This window comes from Chionomys nivalis, chromosome 8 (assembly GCF_950005125.1).
Source record: "Chionomys nivalis chromosome 8, mChiNiv1.1, whole genome shotgun sequence".
Taxonomy (NCBI): domain Eukaryota; kingdom Metazoa; phylum Chordata; class Mammalia; order Rodentia; family Cricetidae; genus Chionomys; species Chionomys nivalis.
Window position 1 is genome coordinate 51884290 of NC_080093.1, and position 22946 is coordinate 51907235.

General features: G+C 49.5%; 2 protein-coding genes across 2 annotated transcripts in view; both read right to left on the bottom strand.

Moving 5' to 3' along the window:
* Positions 1-1674: 1674 nt before the first annotated feature.
* On the bottom strand, positions 1675-16149 carry Tesmin (testis expressed metallothionein like protein). The gene is made up of 9 exons (XM_057779523.1): positions 15769-16149; positions 13144-13302; positions 12073-12193; positions 10349-10422; positions 9263-9354; positions 7475-7565; positions 5392-5529; positions 4476-4651; positions 1675-1884 (listed from the first exon to the last, which is right to left on the bottom strand). Exons 1-9 carry the CDS (start codon positions 16147-16149, stop codon positions 1692-1694), a joined length of 1425 nt encoding a protein of 474 aa, XP_057635506.1. The 3' UTR covers positions 1675-1691.
* Positions 16150-17124: 975 nt separating this feature from the next.
* Positions 17125-22946, bottom strand: part of Cpt1a (carnitine palmitoyltransferase 1A) — a 62500-nt gene continuing 56678 nt past the window's right edge. Inside the window, exons 16-19 of the mRNA XM_057779279.1 lie at positions 22701-22853; positions 20497-20610; positions 20184-20276; positions 17125-19079 (exon numbers count right to left, since the gene is read on the bottom strand). Coding sequence (XP_057635262.1) covers positions 18993-19079; positions 20184-20276; positions 20497-20610; positions 22701-22853 — 447 coding nt within the window. The 3' untranslated portion in view covers positions 17125-18992. The remainder of the gene's footprint in view (positions 19080-20183; positions 20277-20496; positions 20611-22700; positions 22854-22946) is intronic.

The window sequence follows — 22946 nt, forward strand, 5'->3', positions numbered from 1 at the left end:
CCTGGCACATGGTCCAGGAGTTTATGAGGCCACCTTGTCACGATGCAGCCTTCTCTTCTGGCTCCAGTGGTGGGGGCACCCTAATAAAAAGCTGTTGCTCTATTTCTGGGGAGCTGGCCAGCTCATCAGAGCCTCCTGAGCCCTAGGTTCCTGCAAGGCCATTGGTCTGAGGCCTCCAGGAGAGGGTTCCTGAAGCCATTCCCATGACACCCCCTCCTCTGCATCATCTTCTGACTCTAGATCTTTTCCCCATGGTGTGTCTGTGCATGCATGCCTGTGCATCTTTTTAGCTCAGGAGCTGCCTTTTTAGCCAGGGTCTCTTCTGCCTGGAATTTGTCAATTAAGCTATGCTGGCTGACCAGTGAGCCCCAGGGAGACTCCTGTCTCTACTTCCCCAGTGCTGGGATTACAAGCCTGTGTCTGGCTTTGGTTTGTTGTTTTTTATGTGGCTGTAGCAGGAGTGGGCTGTGGGCTGTGGGCTGGGTGGGTGGGGGTGTTTGTTTTTAAACATAGGTTCTGGGAATTGAACTCAAGTCCTCCAGCTTGCACAGCAAGTACTTTACTGGTGGAGCCTTCTCCAGTCATTTCTCTCTCGTCAGTGAACTCCTGGCTCCCCAGACAACCTCCACCACTGTCTTGACTGTACCTAGGTGCTTCTTTTCTTTCTTTCTTTCTTTCTTTCTTTCTTTCTTTCTTTCTTTCTTTCTTTCTTTCCTTCCTTCCTTCCTTCCTTCCTTCCTTCCTTCCTTCCTTCCTTCCTTTCTTTTTGTTTTTTGGTTTTTTTGAGACTGGGTTTCTCTGTGTATCTCTGGCTGTCCTAGAACTACTAGCTCTGTAGAACAGGTTGGCCTTGAACTCACAGAGATCCACCTGCCTCTGCCTCCCTGAGTGCTGGGATTAAAGGTGTGTGCCACCACCACCCAGCTATGCCCAGGTTTAAGCCTCTCAGAGTGATGAAGCAGCAGTTAGGGAACGCAGACTCATGAAGAGACAAGGTCTCAGTGGAGTCTAGAGAGGCTATTGAGACAAATTTTTTATTTTCAACTACTAACCTAGGTCCAACTGGGAATCTGGAAAGGTTCATTCTCACAACAGAATGCGAAGCATGGGCACAATCGCCCACCTCACCTGCTGGTGTCTGCAAGCTGGTCACTGCAACTGTTTTGCTGGCCACAATGTAATAGTAATTGTGGAGATGAGGGTTGGACAGGAAACTGCTTTCTCAATTCAAGCAGAAATTCAGAAAAATTAGCTCCCACCGGACCCCCTTACCACACTCGCTGTCACAGGCCTAGCCTGGAAGACCCCTGCTGGTCACCTGATCTGTGACTTGGGGTACCTGCAGAGCCTTGCTCTTTGGAGACTTAAAGGCTCATAACAACTTGAATGGGGAAACTACTAAGCGATTTGAAAAGCAAACACATAACAACAATCAGAAAGCCACTCTTCTTATGCAGGGCAGGGGGTCCCCAGAGGGCCAGTGTCCACCCCAGGACAAGTCTGCCTGCCTGTACTTCAGGGTGGCTTGAGCAGGCTGGCTGATCCAACACAGTGGGATGGCTCAGACCTCACAGTTGGCTGGCCTGGCCATGTTACAGGGGCCTCGTGCCCCTCCCGTGGTACCACTTTCCTGGGTGCAAACTCCCCAAAGCTGAGGCTTGCCACAGGCATCCCCTTTACCAGCTTGCACTCTACTCAATTTTCAGCCCCTTGGACTTGAACTCGATGTGGAGAATCTGTGACAGGCACCTTCCGAACTCCTCCAGGACCATCTGCTCGGCCAAGCTTGGAGAGCAGCGCTCTTGCTCTGCCTCCTCGCCCTGGGCCAGCAGGCAGGCACATGTGGCCTCCACTACTTCCCAGGAAATACAGGAGAAGGTCTGCCTGAGGAGAGACACAGCCACTCAGCGTCTTTACCATCCAGCCTGGCAGTGGCCAATTACTCTAGTTCAAGGATCAATGGTCTCTAGAAGGGACACCCAAATCACCTCCCCTTCAAGGCCCAGGAAACATCTCAGAAGATCCTGCATAGTACTGTCTTTCAATATCCCAGCATGGATAGGGGATGGGCTCATGAGGCCCCAGACCTCTCTGAGGAGTAACTGGCAGTTAATGGCTGCTGGGGGAAAGGGACATTTTCTTCAGGGATGTAGCCAGTAGTAAATGGTCCATACCCAGTAAATAGCTACACCCTCCACACAGGTGAGAAGCCCTAATTAAACACACAACAAGTGAATCTCTCTCTCTCTCTCTCTCTCTCTCTCTCTCTCTCTCTCTCTCTCTCTCTCTCTCACACACACACACACACACAATCAAAAACATAAGTGAGAGGAGGAGGACTAGTTCGGAAGAAGAGGGTCACAAGGATGGGGTGGGGAAAAGAGAGCCAAAGGAAGACTATGATTACAATGCATTCCATACAAGCATACAATTGCCAAAAGACAACTTTTAAAAAGGTGCCATGTGCTTTTCTGCTAATAAAAGGGGCTCTGTTTGTGCTGAGCCCACTGGCCCAGGCCTGTGTCCCCACTTGGGCTAGAGGGAGATATGTTGTTTTAACACACCAGAAGCAAATAACTAAATAAAAGAAGGTGTGAGGGTCGGGCTTGGGAGGGCAGCATAGGGACCCTGGCAGAGTATAAATGTCTCAGTGTGAAGGCCACTGACAGACCTAGAGGCTCATGTGCTTCAGTGGCAAAGTCACAGGTCACACAGGGCTTGGCGATGTCGGACTTCCAACAGTGTACAGATGCCCTCAGCCCTCGGCATTAGTCAGCAGAGGAGAGCTGACAGTGTGACAGCCAGGCTGGGGGTCTGCAGAGCATTACGAACTGCAAAGTGCTGCGTGACTCTGAGACTCCCCTGTCACATCTGTGGGCATACCATGAGTTCACCTCACCATGGACACCCTGAAGAGTCCTGGCCTGGTCTGCGCTGGCTGTTTAGGGATGGCCATTTCCTCTTTGAGCTCTAGAGCAGGGAGACTTACCCAACCACCTATGAGCAGGGCTAACACTGACACCCTCAAGCAACCTCAAAGGAGGCTGGTCCCATGATGCAGAGAACATCACAGAGGATGCAGGCTTGGTAAGAGTGCATCTCACATCTTTAACCAAATAAGCCTGAGTTTGGCTTTGCAGAATGAAGTTGGCTCATTTGTGATACCTGGATGACCACCTGCACAGCACTTAAAGGAATGCTCTTCCTTTGGTTGTTTAGGTTTTGGGGTGTGCATGCATGTGCGTACATGTGTAGTGTATGGTGCATTTGTATGGATGGGTGTAATTGCATGCATGTGTGGAGGCCAGAGGTTGACACTGTGTGTCTTTCTTGATCATTCCTCGACTTTATATTTTGAGACGAATATATATTATTGAGTCAGGGATCCTTTGTTTTTGTCTCCCATACATTGGGATTACAGGCACCTGCCACAACCATGCAGACTTCACTCTCAGTTTACACAGCAAGGCTTTACTATTGCATGGTCTCCCCAGAAGGTCCACCTGATTTTCAAGGATAGAGTCTTTCATTGATTGACCTAAATAAAGCTCAGCGATTGGCTTGCCTCACTAGTCAATGAGTCACAGGAACCCTGTCTTCATCCCGCCGCTCCCCCGTACTGAGATTACCAGCATAGGCCATCAAGTCTGATTTTTTTTTTTTTTTTTTTTTGGTTTTTCGAGGCAGGGTTTCTCTGTAGCTTTGGAGCCTGTCCTGGAACTCCCTTTGTAGACCAGGCTGGCCTCGAACTCACAGAGATCCGCCTGCCTCTGCCTCCCGAGTGCTGGGATTAAAGGCGTGCGCCACCACCGCCCGGTTTCAAGTCTGATTTTTTATATGGGAGCTAGGATTTGAACTTAGGTCCTCATGATTGCATAGCAGGCCTTTACCTATAGAGTGACCCTTCCCAACCCCTGGGAATAATATTTTTAAATAGGAAAATCAAGTCTAATATATGATGAAATGATGTCTCAACCCTTGGGCCAGATTAGTGTGGCTTCAAAACTACCCAAGGGAAGACATCCAACCACAGTCCCTACTGCTAAGAGTTCAACATGTGTCCAAAACACATCTGTACTGCTGCCCACAGTAAAAGGTCAGTAGTGAGCTTGACACAGCTCAAGAAGAAAGTCCTGGGTCCTAGGTTCTATCCTTAGCCTGGAAAATGGACAGAGACAAGGAAAGAGAAGAGGAAGGGAATATGGAAGGGAGAGGTAGGACCCAGCATTTGTTGGCAGATTGAGCAAGACTCTGACCTCATTCAGAGACATCAGAATACCACTACTCCTGTGAACAGCCTGGGCAGAGCCTGTAAGTATAAACAGGAATACACAGACAGGGCAAAGGGAAAGAAAGGCCAAGATAAGAAGGAAGCCCAGTGTGTGTGTTATGCGTGCACTGCGAGCTCCAGCCAATGCAGATGTGGTTTCCAAGCCTCCCTCAGAACTTCCAGTCTAATTGTTCAGAGCACCTACCTATTTTTTCTCAGTTTTAGAGGTCCTGAGAACTTGGCTGGGGACAGATGGTGGTTGCCTTCAAAGTCCCCAGCCTCCATATAGTGGGGTGTGCTCATCAGCAGTTTTCGCTCTGGGCTTTCTTCATAGTTTTTGCAAGCAATGCATTTGCAAATCGAAGAACACATGATTTTGGCCTGATGATAGAAAATGCTTTGTTGAAACCAGGGTCTTCCCCTCCCGCAAGCCACCCAGCACTCACATCTATGTTCACCCATCTGCTTGGTCAGATTAGTTCAGATTAATACTAGAGGCTGTTCACCAGCGAGGGAAGCGGGCATGGCAGCATTAAGGAATGACCATAAAGCAAGTGCTCTAGAGGTGGAGGCCGTAGGATCACACATTCAAGGTCACCATCCTTGGCTAGGGACTGTGTTCCAGGCCAGCCTGAACTAGGAGACCTGCCTATAAAAACAGAATTGTGTCATAGTTTTGTTTCCTGTTGCTGTGATAAAAATACCCTGAACAAAAGCAACAGGAAGGAGAAAGGGCTTTCTTCAGCACACAGTTCCTGGGTATTGTCCAGCAGGGGGAGGAAGTCAAGACCACAGGAGACTGAAGCAGCTGCTCACATGGATCCACAATCAGGAAGCAGAGAGTGATGGATGCTGTGCTGCTGCTGCTGCTGCTGCTGCTGCTGCTGCTGCTGCTGCTGCTGCTGCTGCTGCTGCTGCTGCTCAGCTCCCTCTCTCCACTTACACAGTCCAGGACCCCAGCCAGGGAGTGGTGCCACCCACAATGGCCAGGTCTTTCTTCCCACCTCAAAATAATCCTCACATGTATGGCCAGAGACCTGTTTCCCAGGTGACTCTAGACCCCATCAAGCTGACAGCACCTCCCGTTCCCCTTGGGAAGGAAGGACGGGAAGCCCACTCGCCTCATAGCACTCGCAGTAGTTCTTCAGGCAGCCCGAGCGCTTACAGCTGCACCCTTTGCTGTGTCGCAGCTTAGACACGCCCAGCCGGCCTTTCCCCATTTTCGGTTGGAAAGCTTCAGGATTTCTATCAAGACACGCCTAAGAGAGAACATGGGAACCATCAGGAAATGTGTGGGAACCAGAAGCAAGGCTCCCCGAAAGGGAAGGCCACACTGGGGAAGCCACTGAGGGAGCTGTGTCCTCAAGGCACGCCAGAGGTCTCAAGGCTTTTGTGCGGCCATGCCACACACAGAACTGAGGTGCAGCAGGGCTCTAGAAGCACTGAACCCTTTCTCTGCATTTGAGAGCCACGCCTACGTACTGTAAGAATAGTACATGGTAAAAACACTTTCCCAGCATGCCTCGCATCTTTGCTTGAGGCAGGTGAGGTCATGGCATAGAACAACTCACACCAACACCTAGCCGTCTTTCTCTATAATGAATGTTGTCTCTCATTTCACTCTGTTGACAAACTTGGGAGCTTAAGGGGTGTTAGGTAGGTGGTGTGTACATGGCTCAGAAAAAGGGTGAGGCCAATATGACTCCTTCCAGTGGAGGGAACCATTGGTCTTTCCCTGTGGTGAGTGACATTCTGTTCACCCAGCTGGCAGTTGCTCTATCCCACCACTGATGGGCTGAGGGCTTGGGGGCAGCTTTTGTCTGTTATGAATGAAGCTGCTAAGAACTTGCTTGGTAAATCTCTGTGAGGATTTCCTCTAATTTCCATCATCTGGGTGCTAGGAAGGAGTAAGCTGGGTGACATCTAGGCAAACATGTAGCCGTCAGAGTGTCTGCTGATCATTTCTCAAGCAGCTAGCTGTATAAGCCATGCTCCCTCCCTGGCACATGCGAGCCCTGACCTCACAGTAACAGAGTACACTCCCTGCTAAATAAAAAGCAACAGTTGGTGCCCTAAAGCTCGGAGTGTGGCCACTTTCTTTTGTCCTCTGAGTCTGACCATATCGGAATTGCTATGACAGCTCTAAGTGATATATCTGCAACTCAAGAGGGGATTATTGTTCTAGGGAAACCAAACCAGACAGGCTGACCAAGGCTCAGTTGTGTTTCCTTGAACAGGATACCCTCAGGCCTCAGCTGATGGCTCCTGACCCCTGGAAGTGTCTCCCTGGAGAAGATGCCAGACCCAGCCTAGCTATCCCTCCCATTCCCTGGTCCTTGTGCACACAGGAAGGCATATACACAGCAGGATCCTGCGGTCAGCCAGCAGCTTCATTGTCCCTTGAGAAAGTCTCAATCCTTTTGTAACTGAAGCTAGAGGGATGAAAATTGTAGAACGATTACTAAAAACCCAGAGATGAATATTGTGGTTCAACCTGAAGATCAGAAAAGCAAAGCAGCCAAGCCCTAGAGAGATCTTACTGCTACCAAGTCTCAGACAAACAAGGGTAATCCTGCAAAGCTCTCCACCAACCTCAGACTCCATACGCTACTGAATTTCTTTCTCCTCCCCTTTATATTCCTCGCTCTGCCCAGCCATATAGCTCCTGTCTCCACCTCCTTAGTGTTGGAATTAAAAGCATGTGATCCCAAATGAGCTGTTTCTCTTTAAGACAGATTCAATCTTGTGTAGCCCAAGGTGGCCTTGAACTAACAGAGATCCCTCTTCCTCTGTCTCCCAAGTCCTGGGATTAAGGGTGTGCTACCACTCCCTGGCCTGTATGGTTGAGTAGTGTGGCTGCTTTGCCCTCTGATCTTCAGGCAAGCTTTATTTCTTAAAACACAAATAATATACCAGTACAGAAAGCTTAAAGTCTATGAGGCTCAACCAAGTGCTTCCCACCCACAGGTGATAATACACTGTACCTCCTTGCACGGAGCTACCCAGAATTATGATCCCTGAGCCAAGATAGACTCTGCTCATGAGTCAGAGCATCCCAGACTCTGCTGCAGCCCTGAAGCATCCCCAGTTGCTGGGTATCACTATATCTCGCCCAGGTCACTGCATCTGTCTATGCTTCTGTCTGAATTGGACTCTGGAGACCGTTCACTGACAACACTGGTAAAGCTCTGTCAAGTGCATTACCTTAATGGCTTTGAAGCGCTCGAGCTCATGGCGTAGGTTGTTGCAGCTGCAGCTGTTGCAGAAGTCCCCGCTGGCGAAGCAGTCACAGTATCTGTGAGGGAAAGGCACAGGCAGCCTGAGATAAGAACACGCATACAAAGACAGGTGACTCAGTTTAGGGACTTTCTTTGGACTTTTCATAAGAAAATCAGAATTAGAGGTGGGGTGTGGTGTCTACTAACACAGAAGAAAGAAACTAGTAAAGCCATTGGTTATAACCCAGGACCTGGCAAATCAGCACCATTTCCTGGAAGACACGCCATCCGTCCATCATCTCACTCCCTGCCCTCTGCTCTCCTCCACTCTCCCTGGGACAGCAGTGAAGAGGAACACCAAGTTGTCACACCTTCTTCCCAGAGTGTGTTTTTTCCTTTTCGGCAACACTGCTCCCCTTTGCCAACAGTCCTGACCTGCCAAGTCAAGTTGGCATAGCAACTTAAGTAGCAGCAAAGAGAAACTGGGCATGGCACTCTCCCTGATCTCAGGCTCCTACACCCCAATCATCTAGGGATTCTTGTACAAGGTACTGGCATCATCAGCCATCAGTCTACTCCCATTGTTGTCTGGGAAACCTCATGGACAGCCACCACTTGAATATGGTGTTGCCCTTTTTGTCAGAGAAGCACCTGCCACTTCTGGTGCACGGCACAGCCACCTCTACATCTACACTGTTCCAGAGTGGCTGACGGCAATGTTTTCTGGGTCATCCTGCCCTGGTGCTTATGGAAAGGAAAAACAGTATTCAAGGACATGCCTGGGATGTCCTGTTCTTTGTTCCCTCAATAGGCAGCAGACCCTGGAACTGGAGAGTCCAATTTGGGATCCACAGCTCCAGGGAGAATTGAAGCCATACTCTGGGGGAAGTTCATTCACACCTAAACTCCCCAGAATTCCTTCACCTAAACTCCCCACTGATGAAATCTACAAGAGAAAGCAGCCACAGAGCATAAGGTGACCAGGTGAGCAGAAACTCAAGAAAGCAAGTGACTCAGACAAGCTGGCGCCTCACAAGTCAGCGCCGTAAGCTCCACTCTCCAAATGGCCCTGTGCCCTAACATGTGAAAGAAGAGGAGTACAGATTTCACCCCAACTCTCAGGAAAGGGGGGCAGAAAGATCAGGAGTTCAAGGCCAATCTTTGCTTCATAGCAGGTTTTAGGTCAGTTTGAGCTGCATGAGGCTGTCACTCCCAGCACTTGGAGGCAGAGGCAGGTAGACCTATGAGTTCCAGGCCAGCATAATCTACATAGTGAGTTCCAGGATAGCCAGAACTATAGAGAGAGTCTGTCTCAAAACCTAAAACAAAACAAAACCTGCCCTGCAAACCATTACACCCATTGTACAAACCAGCTCCCATTTCAGAGTGTGGTCCAAAGAGGAAGAGGCTCTCTGCCCAGTGAGAGGCCCCTTCTTGCTCTGTGAAATGATGGGGCAAAGATGATCCACATAAGCAGCTGCCATGTATGAACTGTATCAAGAAACAGTGTGGCACTACCCAAGTGCAGAAAAAACCATGACAGAGCTACAACAGCCAGGGGACCATGGACCATGCACAGGACAGCAGACAGTGGAGGGGAGGCCAGGAGCCACCACTGATGTATCCACAGGTGATCAGTGACCCTGCTGGGAAGGGGAGATGACCACTGATCTTTCAGCAAAGGTAATTCTAGAGTGCAGCAGGAAGTGCATCTTATACAACAGCATCCTGGATGCTTGCATTAAAGGTAGTAGCTTCCAATTTTAATCCTTACCCAGCCAGAGCTATTTTGGGTGGCCCTTGCATAGTGGGTCCTGAGGGGAAGGCAGCTCCATTGACAGTCGATGGGAGAGCTCCATTATCAACCTGGATAGAGGCAAAAGCAAGAACGGTCTCTTCAGTGTGTGTGTGAAGTATCAGCAGTAGCCCCTACAGGTGGATATCACAATCCCATATCCAGGTCTCATAACCACAGCAAGTCCACTGATATTGAGCCCATAGGCTGAGACCATCTCACAGCTATTCCTAGACCCAGGCCCAGGACCCCAGGCTACAAAGTGTCTGACCATAGGGATGATGAGAACAGTCAGGGTGGGGTGGGGCCTGGGGCCAGCAAAGACAAGCTAGGGAGTAGTGCATACAGTTGTCACTTGGAGGCTGGTGATACTGTCATTGGAATACTTTGTGTCCACTGACAAGTAGTTGGAAATAAAATCAGTTACAAATGTCCCCAGACTAGAAGCATTCCAAAAGTACTACATTCTCAGAACAACAGAGAGACCTGGATATCTTAAATCTCACTGGCAAATATTGTTTATCTTTTAGACTTTGTAGCTGGACTCCATTCCTATACCTACACCTTTCCTACCTGACCAAAAACATCCCCGGTTGCGAACACTGATAGGCATCCTCTATTCCCTCCCCACACTTTGCTAGCACAACTCTCTGAGCTTGCGTTTGTTCAGGTGGAGGGCCAGCCATTGGGAGCATAAGGGACTCCTGGCTAATGCTGTGACCGACCATTGCCCTTGTAGTACCTCATGTCCCTACTACTGATCTTCCATCTTAGTGTCTGGCACAGGTATGAAGGGACAAATACATAGTAACTATTTTATTATTGATTTTGACATTGTTCTTAAGACAAGGCTCTATGTGACCCTGGGTGTTCTAGAACTTGCTATATAGATGAGGATGACCTTGAACTCCTGATCCTCTCATCTCCACTTCCCAACTGCTGAGATTATAGGCATGTGCCATGAGCGCTGGCTCTCACTGTAAACTGTATAACCTGAGGTAAATAAGTGCAGCCAGGAAAATGCCAGGAGACGACATCGAGTGTGTTTTGTACTAAATGACTCACTTGTGTGATGAGATTTAATTTTGCTGGTACTGGCAGAAGTCTTCCCACTAAAGTTGTCATTGGCTTAGGGAGATCTGTGAGAAAAAAATTGACATGAAATGGCAGCAAGCATCCAAAGGTGTGGGTCTACCATGGACAGGCAAGGCTTATCCTGATCTTAGTCCTTTTGTTTTTAATTTTTTATTTATGCATGTGTGTGTGTGTGTGTGCACGCGTGTGTGTGCCACATGTGCAGATGTCCACAGAAGCCTGAAGAGGGTGTCAGCTCCCTGAGTGCAGGGTTATAGGCAGTGTGTGAGCCATGTGAAGTGGGTGTGAACTGGGGTCTCCAGATGAGCAGCAAGTGCTCTCGACTGCTAAGCTGTCTCTCCTGCCCCTTGCTTTTAGACAGGGTCTCATAAAGCCCAGACTCAACTCACCATGTATGTAATCCTTGAGCTCTTGGTTCTCCTGTCTCTACCTTCCAGGGCTGGGTCACACATGTGCATCACTATTCCTGGGTTTTGTGATTTTTTTCTATAGATGCTTTTGTGTTATTATAATTCTTAAACTTATATTTTTTGCTGTTTTTAAAAAATCATAAACCTGTTTAGCCTGAGCGTTGCAGAGGTCTACTATACTGAAAAGATGTTAGCACCCAGTTTCCAAAACCATGTGCCAAGATGTCCTTACATGACACAGTAGATTCACTGGATACCTTGAGGCATTTTACATTTTCAATGGAAACCCAGTGATTGGATCCATTTTAGATCAAGGAGGGAGTATGGAGACAGTGTTAGACTTCTTTTTGCCCTGGGCTCCAGAGACTGGTTGACTTGACACTGTTGGAAGGTTACCTTCTGTCACAGCAGCTTGGGTCCCTGAGTTTACCCAGAGAAGCTCACTGCCAAGGCAAGGTCAGGCTTGGTTACACACAGGCCCAAGACCACATCATTTAATCTTTCTCTAGCCATTCATCAACTTTAAAGTGTGTGGATGAGTCCTCTGGGGGTCATTTGTTAATTCTGGAGTCAGTGTGAGGAATTGACTGGGTGACTATCATGTCACTGGAGAGTCAGCTTGGCACGCCTGATGATGAAAGCAGAGGAACGGATCAATCGCCCTTACGGATCACACAGACTGTTTCCATTAAAACACCAGTCATTTAAAGCACATGTGAGCGGCCCAGCCTCGAGCCATCGGGTAGGCTGATAATGTTTCAGGTGAGCTGCCTGTGCCCTGACTGGAGGAATGAAGCAGAACCATCCTGATGAGAGCTGTCACTTGCTAGAAGGCAAGGCAGTGGAGGAGCCAGATAAGACCGAGAGTCATTTAATGTGCTCTAGACAGATTAGGCTATGGTAATCGATTTTGTTCCGTTCTCTGACTGATATTGTCCGGGTTTGTCCAAGCACTCATTTAATACATGACTGGCCTGCTTTACTGTTAGTGTGTGTGTGTGTGTTTGCACATGTCTGTGTGGGGCTGTGGTGCTTGTGTGTGCACTGGCCTGTGGAGGCTGGAGGGCTGTCCTTTAGTAGCCATCCACCAGTTTGTCTTTTTTTGAGGCAGGGTCTCTCACTGGTCCACTGGACTCTTGGTCAGCAGCCTGGATTGGCCGGCCAGCTAGGGACAGCCTCCTCTTAGGCCTCCTCACATTCTTAGACACAAAGACTAACACTCATTCACTACCCTATTCTTCACCACCTCCAGGGTGAGCCAGGGCAGCCTGTGTGCTGTGGTACCTGACTGTGGGAAATTGTTCTGGTCGTCATACTGAGGAAGCAGATGGAGTGCCTTGAGCTCCCTGGCGCCACAGTTGTCTATGCAGAGCATCTGGGCACCTCCTTTCAGCTGACAGATCACCTAGAACCACATGGTGAAGATGGTTAAGTGACTCCAGTTTGGAGCAGGAACAGAGGAAATCTGAGAAGACTCGCCCCTGGCAGGTTTAAGTGTGTGTGGGGGGAGAGAAGGTGGTATGTTCTCTATGTCTTCCTCTACACTAACTGCTGCTCTCTAGCCCCACCCCATGTATTCCTGTGCCATGTCTACGCACTCACAGGTTGCTACTGTATCCTCTGGAGGACAATAGGCCTGTGGAGAGGGATTCCTTTCTGATGGCCTTCAATCCACAGCCTTATAAACAGGGACTGAGCTTTTTCCCGGATCCCAGTTTCCCACCTCGGAGACCCTTGGGGGCTGAGTACATCTGTAGAATTAGCTTTAATTTGTTGGTTGTTCCCTCCTGGCACAGATCCAGGCTGTTATCGAACAGGCCTCATCTGGAGCTGCTGAGGCTCTGAGGGTGCACTACTTGTGTAGCCCAAGCTCGGCTGAAGCACTGGTGATTCTGTCACGTGCCCTGAGCAGTTCCAGAAGTACAACGCACACCACCTATGGCTAAGACAGGCATAAGACAGGCATAGAAGGGCTGCCTGCAGAGCTGCAGGAGAAGGAAATGACAACACAAGTCTCCACACCCTATACACTATTGTCACTGGCAATCTGGAGGCAGGCAGGAAGGCTATAGAAGCACAGACTTGGGCCAACCAATCCTGCAAGCTTAGGCTGTCCCTAGAATATCCCTACCTCATTTCCTAACTCTCTACTTTACATGGACAGTGTGACTTTGGTGACTCCCCTATGGGGCACAGCAGTGTCCCAATCGTTACTTGATTTTCTGAGGTGGGGCAGAGATGAGAATCTTGGGGGTGAAAGGTGAAAGATGGAGGTTTCAAGTTGACTCTCTCACGTTGTAGATGGACAAAGAGCATTGACTTAGCAAGTCAGTGACAGGGCCACGGGGATCTTACCATGGGACTGGAGTCTTTCTTCCGAGGGCAGCCGGAAGCTTCCTCTGCCTCCTGAGATGATGGAAACTTGCAGCAGGGTTCCTGAGTCAGAGGGGTCTGGAAAGCCGCATCTTCAGGGTTGCTGCCTGGCACATTGCTACCTGCTTCCTTGATTTCAACCTGGAAAAGCGAGGTGACATCAGCGAGCGCAGGGATACGTGCTACAGTGGCAGTGCACAGAACACTGGCACAGAACACTGAAGTCAGAGCTCTGGGTCAGCCTCAGAGCAAAGACTTCCCTGGTTCTCAGCACCAGAACCATTGTCCCGTGAGGAAGGAAGGGGGTAAAGCATCTGAGCAGCCCCAGAAGAAGGCCTCTGAGGAGAGCCATCAGTCATGGGGTGTGAAGAGGACTAGCGTTAGAGACATACTGAGAGCCTGCATAAAAAAGAAATAAACAGGGCCAGCAAAATGGCTCAGTACATAAGAGCACCTGGACCAAGCCTGAAGACCTGAGTTTGATCCCCAGGGCACATATGGTAGAGAAAATCAATTCCTGGAAGCTGTTCTCTGGCCTCAACATGGGTACTGTGGCACATGCAGCCACACACAAATGAATAAATCTAATTATAAAATAAACATGACAAAATTACATTTACTAAGAAGCAATGGGATTTAAAAGCTGAAAGGTCCCAATGGTTACAAAATTTAGATCAGACTCAAGAAGACAAAGTGCACCTAGGTTTTGAGTGACAGCCTTACTCAGACATTTCAAATTTTACGGAAACAGGTTACTTACACTTCTTTGCGGTGGGGGGGGGCACGTGCTTGCTGTCTTAGGAACTTGCCAGGAGTAGTTTGCTGGAGTCTCACTGAAATAACTTCCCTGGACCCACAAACACAATTGCTGGCCTCTTCATTAGCACTAAATATCAGAACCGTTTGTTCCACGGAAGACTAAACTTAAATGCATGAACATGTAGGAAAGAGATTCCCATAGAAAGAGCCCTGTAAGCTTAAGCCTGGAATCCTAGCCCCTTTGAGCTATACACATGGGGGGAGCAGGAATCCAAGATCATGTGCACGTACACAAAGCTCAAGGCCAGCCTGGGCTACACGAAACTGCCTCAAAAAACCACAAACAAACCAAAAGATACCAAAAAGATGTTAGTGATTACTCTGAATAGTTACTAGAATAGAAACAGCAATTCTATTTGTTTAAAGGATAAATATACCTATGTCCTATCTTCTTTTAAAATAATGAATCAGAAAATAGTCTCAACACATTCAAAGAGAGACTTAAGAGATGGCTCGTCAGTTAAGAGCAATTGTTGCTCTTGAAGAGGACCTGGGTTCAGTTCCCAGCACCCACCAGATGGTTCACAACTGTGGGTATCTCCAGCTTCAGGGGATCTGACACTGTCTTCTGCCTCTGTAGGCACTGCATGAATACAGTATGTCCACATGTAGACAAACACATTTTTTAAAAATCTAAAATTTCAAAAAAGCAGAGTGTTTTGTCATGCAGTAATCTATAGCACCTGAATTACACTAAAAGAGAGCATGTCTTCAACAGTGGCACACCCTCTTCCCTGTTCCACTGAGGGGAGGGAGCAGGGCTTAGGGCCATCAGACAAGGTGCCTGGTGAGCTCCCACTAGGGTAAATGGAACTGCTGGCATCTGGAACCATAGGAAACTCGGGGAGGTCTCTGCCTCCGGATAAAGCTGGGCTAAAGTTGCTGTGGAGAACTTTAAATTAAGCAGGGAACAGCAGTTTTGGACCCTGAGCTCCAGCAACTGTGACTTATGCTGTACAAAGCCAGGCTCCTGTCATCTCCACAGAGATTCAAAAACTATTCCATGAAAGCTTACTCTAGATCTGACACACTTGACTGGATGAGAAACCCACTTTCCCAAGCTGGGTTCTTTGGGGGTTAACACGTGTACCCATGGGCTTCCTTTAAGAAGGGCTGGGGACGTGGCTCAGTTGGATGGGGGCTTGACTAGCATGAACAAGGCCCTGGGTTTGATCCCCAGCATTGTATAAACTGGGTGTGGTTGGGCACTCAGGAGGTAGAGGCAGGAGATTCAGGTTCAAGGTCATTCTCAGCTACTTAGCAATTTCAAGGAACAGGAGCTGACTGAGAAGTAGCATTCATTCAGACGCCATTACATAGGTTTGAAGAACTGTCCCTTATTTTACAAAGGTGGAAAAATCATCAATTAGTGAACTCGTCAATAAATTAAAGTCTTTGGTGTGACCAAGCATGTATAAAATACAACAAACCCAGACTTTTAGGACTAGGCTGAAGACAATCTGCTGAGTACGCAAAAGACCCTGGGTTCCATCCCTAACACCATCCGGGTGGGGGCGGGGACGGAGATGGGGGCGGGGGGGGGGGGACACACAAGTCTGACAGGCCAGGAATGAATGACTGATCCCTGGCTATGTGATGCTAAGCAGGTGTGTGTTCCGGAAGGGGAACAGGCTGGGCAGAGAGACTGAGGAGTGCTCAAGTGTCACCCGGGGACGCGCAGACTCTCTGTGAACTTGCGGTGTGGGACAAGACCCCGGGGGAGGGGGGCGGGTGGGCGGGTAATGCACGCGGAGACATGGTGCGATGGCGCCCCCTGCTGGCGCTTACTGGGATCACGCGCACTCCTGCGCTCAGCGGCAACAGCGCGGGCCCGCGCGCCCCGGGAAGTAACGACGACAGCACGTGCACGCTGTAGGCGGGCGGCGGCGCGTCGTCTGGGGTGCGGAGCTCGGGCAGCCCCGGGAAGTCACCGAGCAGGGCGGCCGGTACCTCGGCGCCCGGCGAGGGGCTGAGCGCGCGCAGCAGCTGTTCCCCAGGCTCGGTGGCGCCCAGGTAGGCGTCGGCCAGCACAGGCAGCTCATCCCGCTCGGCCGCACCCGTCGCGGGGCTCAGCGCCAGCCCGTCCGTAAACCCACGCTCCGGCCCGAACAGCTCGGCGCCCAGCTCGTCTTCGGGGCCCGTCATGGCTCCGAGCAGAGCGTCCTCCATGGTCGTGGGGACCCGAGAACAGCGACACGACGCGGCCGCCTAGCGGGCCTCGACCCTGACAGGTTGTGCGGGCCGTTGACCGTTAGGGACGGGGCGGGGCCAGGACTGTGGTGGGTGGGGCCTCGGCCAAGCTGACAGGAGCCTGGGTAGTGGTAGGCGGGGCCTTGTCGTGGAGGGCGGGCTCGGTGCCGTGGTGGGCGGGGCTTGAACACGATGGGCCAGGCCTGGGTTGAGGCTGGTGGACAGGACCTTTCTGTGTGCTTGAATGGAGGCTGGAGGGACCCATTCTCCAGGGTCCTGCCCCCAGTGGGGAAACTGAGGCCCCCAAAGTGGTGTTTCCTTTTTTTTATATATTTTTCTTTTGAGAATTTTGTATTTGAGTACAGTATTTACATTATTTCCACCAGTTTTTGATTTTAAGTCAGGTTCTCACTAGGTAGCCCAGGGCTGGCCAGGCACTCAGAGATCCGCCTGTCTCTGCCTCCCAAGAGTTGGGGTTAAAAGCTTGACTGGCGTATAGGGAATTTGAAGCAGTAAGCAGTGCTAAGAGGGCCTCCTAGCTTGATATCTCATCTCTCTCCCAAGATTGTTTTTAGAGAGGGGGGAAGTGAGTGTGTATGTGTGAGCGCATGCATATACATGTGAGTGTAGTGACTGAGGAGGCCAGAAAAGGGTGTTTAATTCCCTGGAACTGGAGTTACAGGTAGTTGTAAGCCACCATATGCATGCTGGAAAGCAAGTTTGGGTCTCCTGCAAGAACAACAAGTGCTCTTAACCTCTAAGTGACCTTCCAGCCTATCTATTATCTATCAATATCTAACTATCCACCTATTTATTATCTCTCCATCCCTCCCCCCATCTGTTTGTATGTGCACAGTGGTGTCCCCCACACTGCCTGCTCAGAGGCCAGTACTTGTCATATGCCCTCACTGATTAGTATGACACCGGAGAGGAACAAATGCTGGAGTAGACAGGATTAATGTTTTATTAATGGTCAGCTACTTCCATTTACACATGCATTTCTAAGATTTATGTCCAGACAGCATATGGTATTTACAGGCAATGGACAGATTAGGATACCAAATTCAAACCTTGGCTGCAGTAGGTAAGACTATGTTTTGTTCCGCATTAAATTAAATACATCATAGTCTTACCTCCTTTCAGCGCGCAGTGAAAGCCCACCCTTCCACCCTGTAAGGAACAGAAAATTGCATTGGTAACTGCTCAGGAGCAGCAAGGACTGGACACCTGAGAGAGGAATGTGACACCTGGGCACCAGCAGGGCTCCTGGGCTAACAAAGGCTGGTCAGTGGTCAGGAACAGCAGGGCTTAGGAGGCTCTGACGTACTGCTTGCTTCTGCTTTTGTATTTATGCTGCCTTTTGTTCCGTTTTTAAGAGGAAAAAAATCTTTGGCCCTCTTAGGTGTAATTTTTTTAGATTACAAAATCTATGCACACACATTCGTAAGACATGCATAAGTGGTTCTGCCTGCACCTCTTAGCATGGCTGGTCACCCCACCCTGACTTCCGTGTTACTGCTAGCAGAGGCAGGAATTCAGCCAGGCCAGAGGGCACATTGGAAGTGGTCAGAAAAATAAATACATGATTTAAAACACCGGTAGCTAAGCTTGTCAGGACAGGGTGTGGATGTAGGGGGATCCGTTATGCTTCTGTTTACGAAAGTCCAAACAGACTTGGTGTGGAATTGCCTTGCAGACCATCAGGCGCTTTCAAGAAAGGCACCCCCACTGAGGGATGGCATTTGGGTACAAAGCACCCATCGCTTGAGACCCCTGAGTCTGTTGCCAAAATGACCTCGTCTTCTATGGAACTGAGAGCAAGTCTCCTCTCTGGGTGGGTGGGATTAGGAGGTGATCCCATTGATGTCTAGGGTGTGTGTCTTCTGGCTGCCTGTGTCAGTGACCAGGGCCCTACTCTCCTTGCCACCAGCTGCCAAATGTACCAAGCCACATTCTCCAGCTGGTCTCCAACTATAGAGTTTGATTCCCAAACCCTTGCTCCCCGCTGCTGACACATGCCTATTCTGCTGCTCAATGGAACCGGCAGCAATGAGACTCTAGCACTGCTGCTTCACCAGGGACCTGGTCTTCCGGGGTAGGGGAAGTGCTTACTTAGGGGCGGGCGTCCCTATGTAAGAAACCGTGAGGGGAAGCCACATCCTCACATATCCACCCAAAGACTTCACAAATAAGTCTCTAATGCCCCGCTTACCAAGGGACTTGCGACTTTAAGGCACTGGGTTTTGAAGACGTGTGAGGATGGGTGACATTGACGAGGTGGTGTCCTCCTTCCTGGAAATGTGGACTCCCAAAGGGATGACGGCTGTCACCCACAGCAAAACCTTAATCCCAGGCCCAAGCATTCCATTAGTGCATTACGTGTGTGTTAGCTGTTATGTCCACTGGCTCCGAAGACAAGGTGACCTTTGCACTGCGTGGGTGGAGTCAGGTACCCTCCAGTCCCAGACATTTATAGGTCACCCCCAAGGAAGTCTTGTCACCTCCAACACATGTGAAGCTACAACCCTAATAATCCAGGAATTCACCAGCATTCTAATCTCTTCATCCAGTAGGAGCTGATCCCAAAGACTCGAGGGGACTGTGCCCAGTATTCCAGGAGCCAGGGCATCTCTGGATGTAGTAGGGTCACACTTCACAGTGGGGCCTACTGTTGTTCTAGGGAGACAGGCGGTAAACCTTCTGGAAGGAAAACTGAGTCTTAGGAGAGCAATTTTCTGCCTGTCCTACAATCAGGAGCGACACCTATTCTTCATTTGGTTTGTATCACGAGAGTCTGTCTTCCTTCCATGCGGCTCAGGAGGTTACTTTTTGGAATTGGTGGTGAGGCCAAACAAGGTGATAATGTCCACCATGGCGTCTTTCAAGTGTTTCCCGAAGCGGTGTGAGTCCTGAAGGAAACAGAGCAGAACACCGCGTCAGCAGCTGAGGCTGAGGCATGGACTGCATCAAGTCCTTAAAGGTCAAATGAAAGGAGCTGGGGGATGGCTCAGTGGACAAAGTGCTTGTGCAAACCTGAGGACCTGAGTTTGGGTCCCCAGCACCCATGTAAAAGCAATGCATGGCCTTAACCAGCCGGGGATGAGGGCAGAGGCAGCAAGATTTGTGGAAACCTACTGATCAAACAGCCTGGGCCAAACAGTAGCTCCAAGTTCATAGAGAGACCCTGTCTCCAGGGAATAAAGATAAGGATAGATACCCAGTGCTCTCTGTACTCATGCACGTTCGTGCATGCACGCACGCACGCACGCACGCGCACACTCACACACACTCAGGCGGGGGGGGGGGGGGACTAAAAAGGAATGCAGAGAGTCTCCCATTATCATGCGTCCCTGGGTTAGTCCAGCCTCCTGTCATCCCACTCTCCGAGCTCTGAGGGAATGACAGAAAGGGTGAGGAAAGCAGCCTGAGCATTCAGAGAGGGACAGCCCATAGGTGACTTGCTATGTGGGCAGATGGATAAGATCTGAGGCCTCCCTGTCACTGTTCTATATCCCAGGCTATATCTTTGACTCTCAACCCCCATGCCTCAGCCTCCTAAGAGTATAGGATTCCTAGGATTATAGGTGTGCACTTCATGCCTGGCTTCCTGGACCACATTCTCAAGAACTCTGTGTCTGGTGGGGCTTGGCAGCCTGGAAGCTTTTGTAGCATTGACTGCATAATGGCTGATGCTGTAGAGACATCAGACAGGTTCCCCGGGGCTCCCTCACACAGCATCAAGTTCATGTGAGCCCAGAACTTGTTCACAGAGTTTAAAATAGAGAGAATGACAGAAACACATACATACACATACACGAAGACTTAGGACCACTGCTAACCAGTGAAAGTAGGTAAACGAAATAAGCTTATGCTTTTCAAATGAGTGAAATTTATCTATATGAAAATAAGCTAATAAATGTTGACACCTCAACTGAATGTTTCTGTAAAGATGTGCTCCTTCCAAAATGAAAATTAACCCATTTCTGGAAAAAAGGAGTTCCCAGTATACTCACTGTCTCAGAGCTAGAGAACTTGGACGAAATGTGGAAGTGGATGAAATTCTCCCCCACGATGATGTATGAAACACCATAGCCATCATCAGCAACCTGCAGACACAGAGGTCAGTGTCATCACTAGCAAGTAAGATCACGTGTATGGGAACTTCATGTTCTCAATATAAACTGGGCAGCAGTGGGGCCTCACTGCTGGATCCCAGCACTGGAGAGGCTGACCTAGTGGGGTCAAGGCCAGCCTAGACTACGTAGTAAGTGGATCTGAGGAAATGGGATGGGTTTGAAGTTAGTGAGTGCGCATGGCTGCACTTACCGGCCCAAAGCCACCTCCACACGACACATACTCGGGATTTTTCTCAAAGTCAAACAGCTCCACCTGCTGCTGAGGAGTCTGGCTTGTGGATAACCTCCATGGCTCAGACAAAACCTGTGACAAAGCAAGAAATGTCCGAATGACACTTTCCCACCCCCTTCTCCTAGTGAGCAGTGACTGTCAACTTGACATAGCCAAGAATCACCTGGGGGGACGGACATAAAGCATTCTCAACTAAGTAACTGTGTCAAGCTGATTTGTGGACATGTCTGTGGAAGACTGTCCTAACTGATACAGGAAGTTCCAGCTCATTGGAGGTGGCTCTGTTCCCTGGACAGAGTATCTTGAGCTGTAAGGAATCTAGTTGGAGAGGGCAGGAGACATGGATCTTGCAGAGGACCCACATTCGATTGCTAGCACTCACATGGTGGTTCACAACTGTCTATAACACACGTGATGCACAGACATATGTACACACAGGCAAAACACTCATAAATGTAACATTTTATTTTTCGAGAAAGCTAACTAGACGTGAGTCTGTGCACAAGCCAGCAGGCAGCGTTCCTCCATGCTTTCTGCTAAGTTCCAGCCCTGACTTCCCTCATGACGGGCTGTGACCTAAAAATGTAGCCAGATAAACTCATTCTTCCCCAAGTGGCAAGTGCTCAGAGTGACACTTAATGACAGCAGCAGAAAGCAGTATAGAACACCCCTCCTTTTCGTTGCCTGAGGACCCCTAACAGGGAGACAAGGAAAGACCCTGAAGGCTGCACAAAGATTAAAGTGTGTGAGCAGGAAACCACTCCCGTTGACCAAACCACCTCTCATTCGGGAGGTGGAGGACCGTCAGTGGGATATGGGTCAGCTTCTATGAGCCCACTTACAGACTTTCCAAGCTGGTTGTTCAGTCACTATTGAAAGTCAGTATGGTGATACATAACTGTAATCCCAACATTCAGGAGGCTGAGGCAGGAAGATTGCTATTTAAGGCTAGCCTAGGCTACAAAGTGAGATCCTGTCTCAACAGAACAGGAAAGCCAGGCTGAACACCAATAATTCTAGCTCTTAGGAGGTGGAGGCAAAGAGGTCTGCAGTCCAGGCTGCCTTGGCTACATATGTGTTTGAGGTCGTAGAGATGCTGTCTCAAAACAAAAAAACCAATAACCCCCCAAAAACAATTCCAACAACAAAAACGCTAAGTTTTAAAAATTTGGGCACATGACTTTAGTCCTGGCTACCTAGGATGCTGAGGCAGGAGAATCATCTGAACACAGGAATCTGCGAACAGATTGACCAATATGGTGAGCCTATCTCAAACTTTAAAAAAAATTTTAAACTCACAAATATTAAGAACAAAGATGAAGCCAGGTGTGGTAGTACACACCTTTAATCCCAGCACCTGGGAGGCAGAGGCAGGTGCCTGGTCTACATACTGAGTTCCAAGGTAGCCAGGGCTATATAGTGAGATCCTGCCTCAACCCAAAAAAAGATGGCTGGAGAGATGGCTCATTGGTTAAGAGCCCTGGCTGCTTTCCCAGAGGACCTCTGTCCTTAGCAGCCACATCTGTACAACTAACAACCATGTGTAACTTCAGTTCCAGGGGACCCAATGCCCTCCACTAAGCACAGTACACAGATATACATATGCGTAGAATAGTCATACACACAAAACAATAAGAACAAAACTGAGGGGCTGGGGAAATGGCTCAGTGGATAGGAATGTTTCCTGTGCAAGCATGAAGACCCGAGCTCAGATCCCTAGCATCATGGAGAAAACAACAACAAATGGAGCAGTACGGACACCAGCAGCCCCAGTGCTGGGTGCGGGCAGAAACGGTACTATATGGTACTCTGGAGGTTCAGTTCTCAAGGGAGTAAGGTGGAGGGTGATGCTAGAGATATCTGATCTGGCTTCCGCATGCACCCTTGCTCACATGAGTGCACAGGGAACAAAGTTGACAGACATTCAGTGCTCATCTCTTCTGATTATTTCCCATATTTCACCAGCACTCAGCTCCTGTTGCTGCTGCGAGGAGGGTCCACATCAGCCTTTCCAAGCTGCTGAAGAAACATGGTACCGAAGTTGCAGCTTGTATCTTCACAGGCCTATTGCCCTTTCACCCATGCTGACGCGCAAGGCTGGAGCAATACTAAGATGTTTCCGGCAAGCAGGCTGAGTGTGCAGCCCAGGGCAGGCAGCTTACCTCCTTCAAGAAAGGAGAGTCAACTGCCAGATACTTGGACACCACATAGAGGCAGAAGAGGTGACGGTCGATGCCGGCACCAGTCATGGCGAGGCGGTACAGGTGCTGGTGCTTCTCGCAAGCTATCTTGAACAGCTTGAGCCTCTGCTCCGCCTAAGGGTCAACAGGACAAGGATATGCTTTGCATGGTTCTGTTGTGCGCCAGGCCACTTTCTCTTCAGTGGTCTATAAAAGGCTGTGGGATGT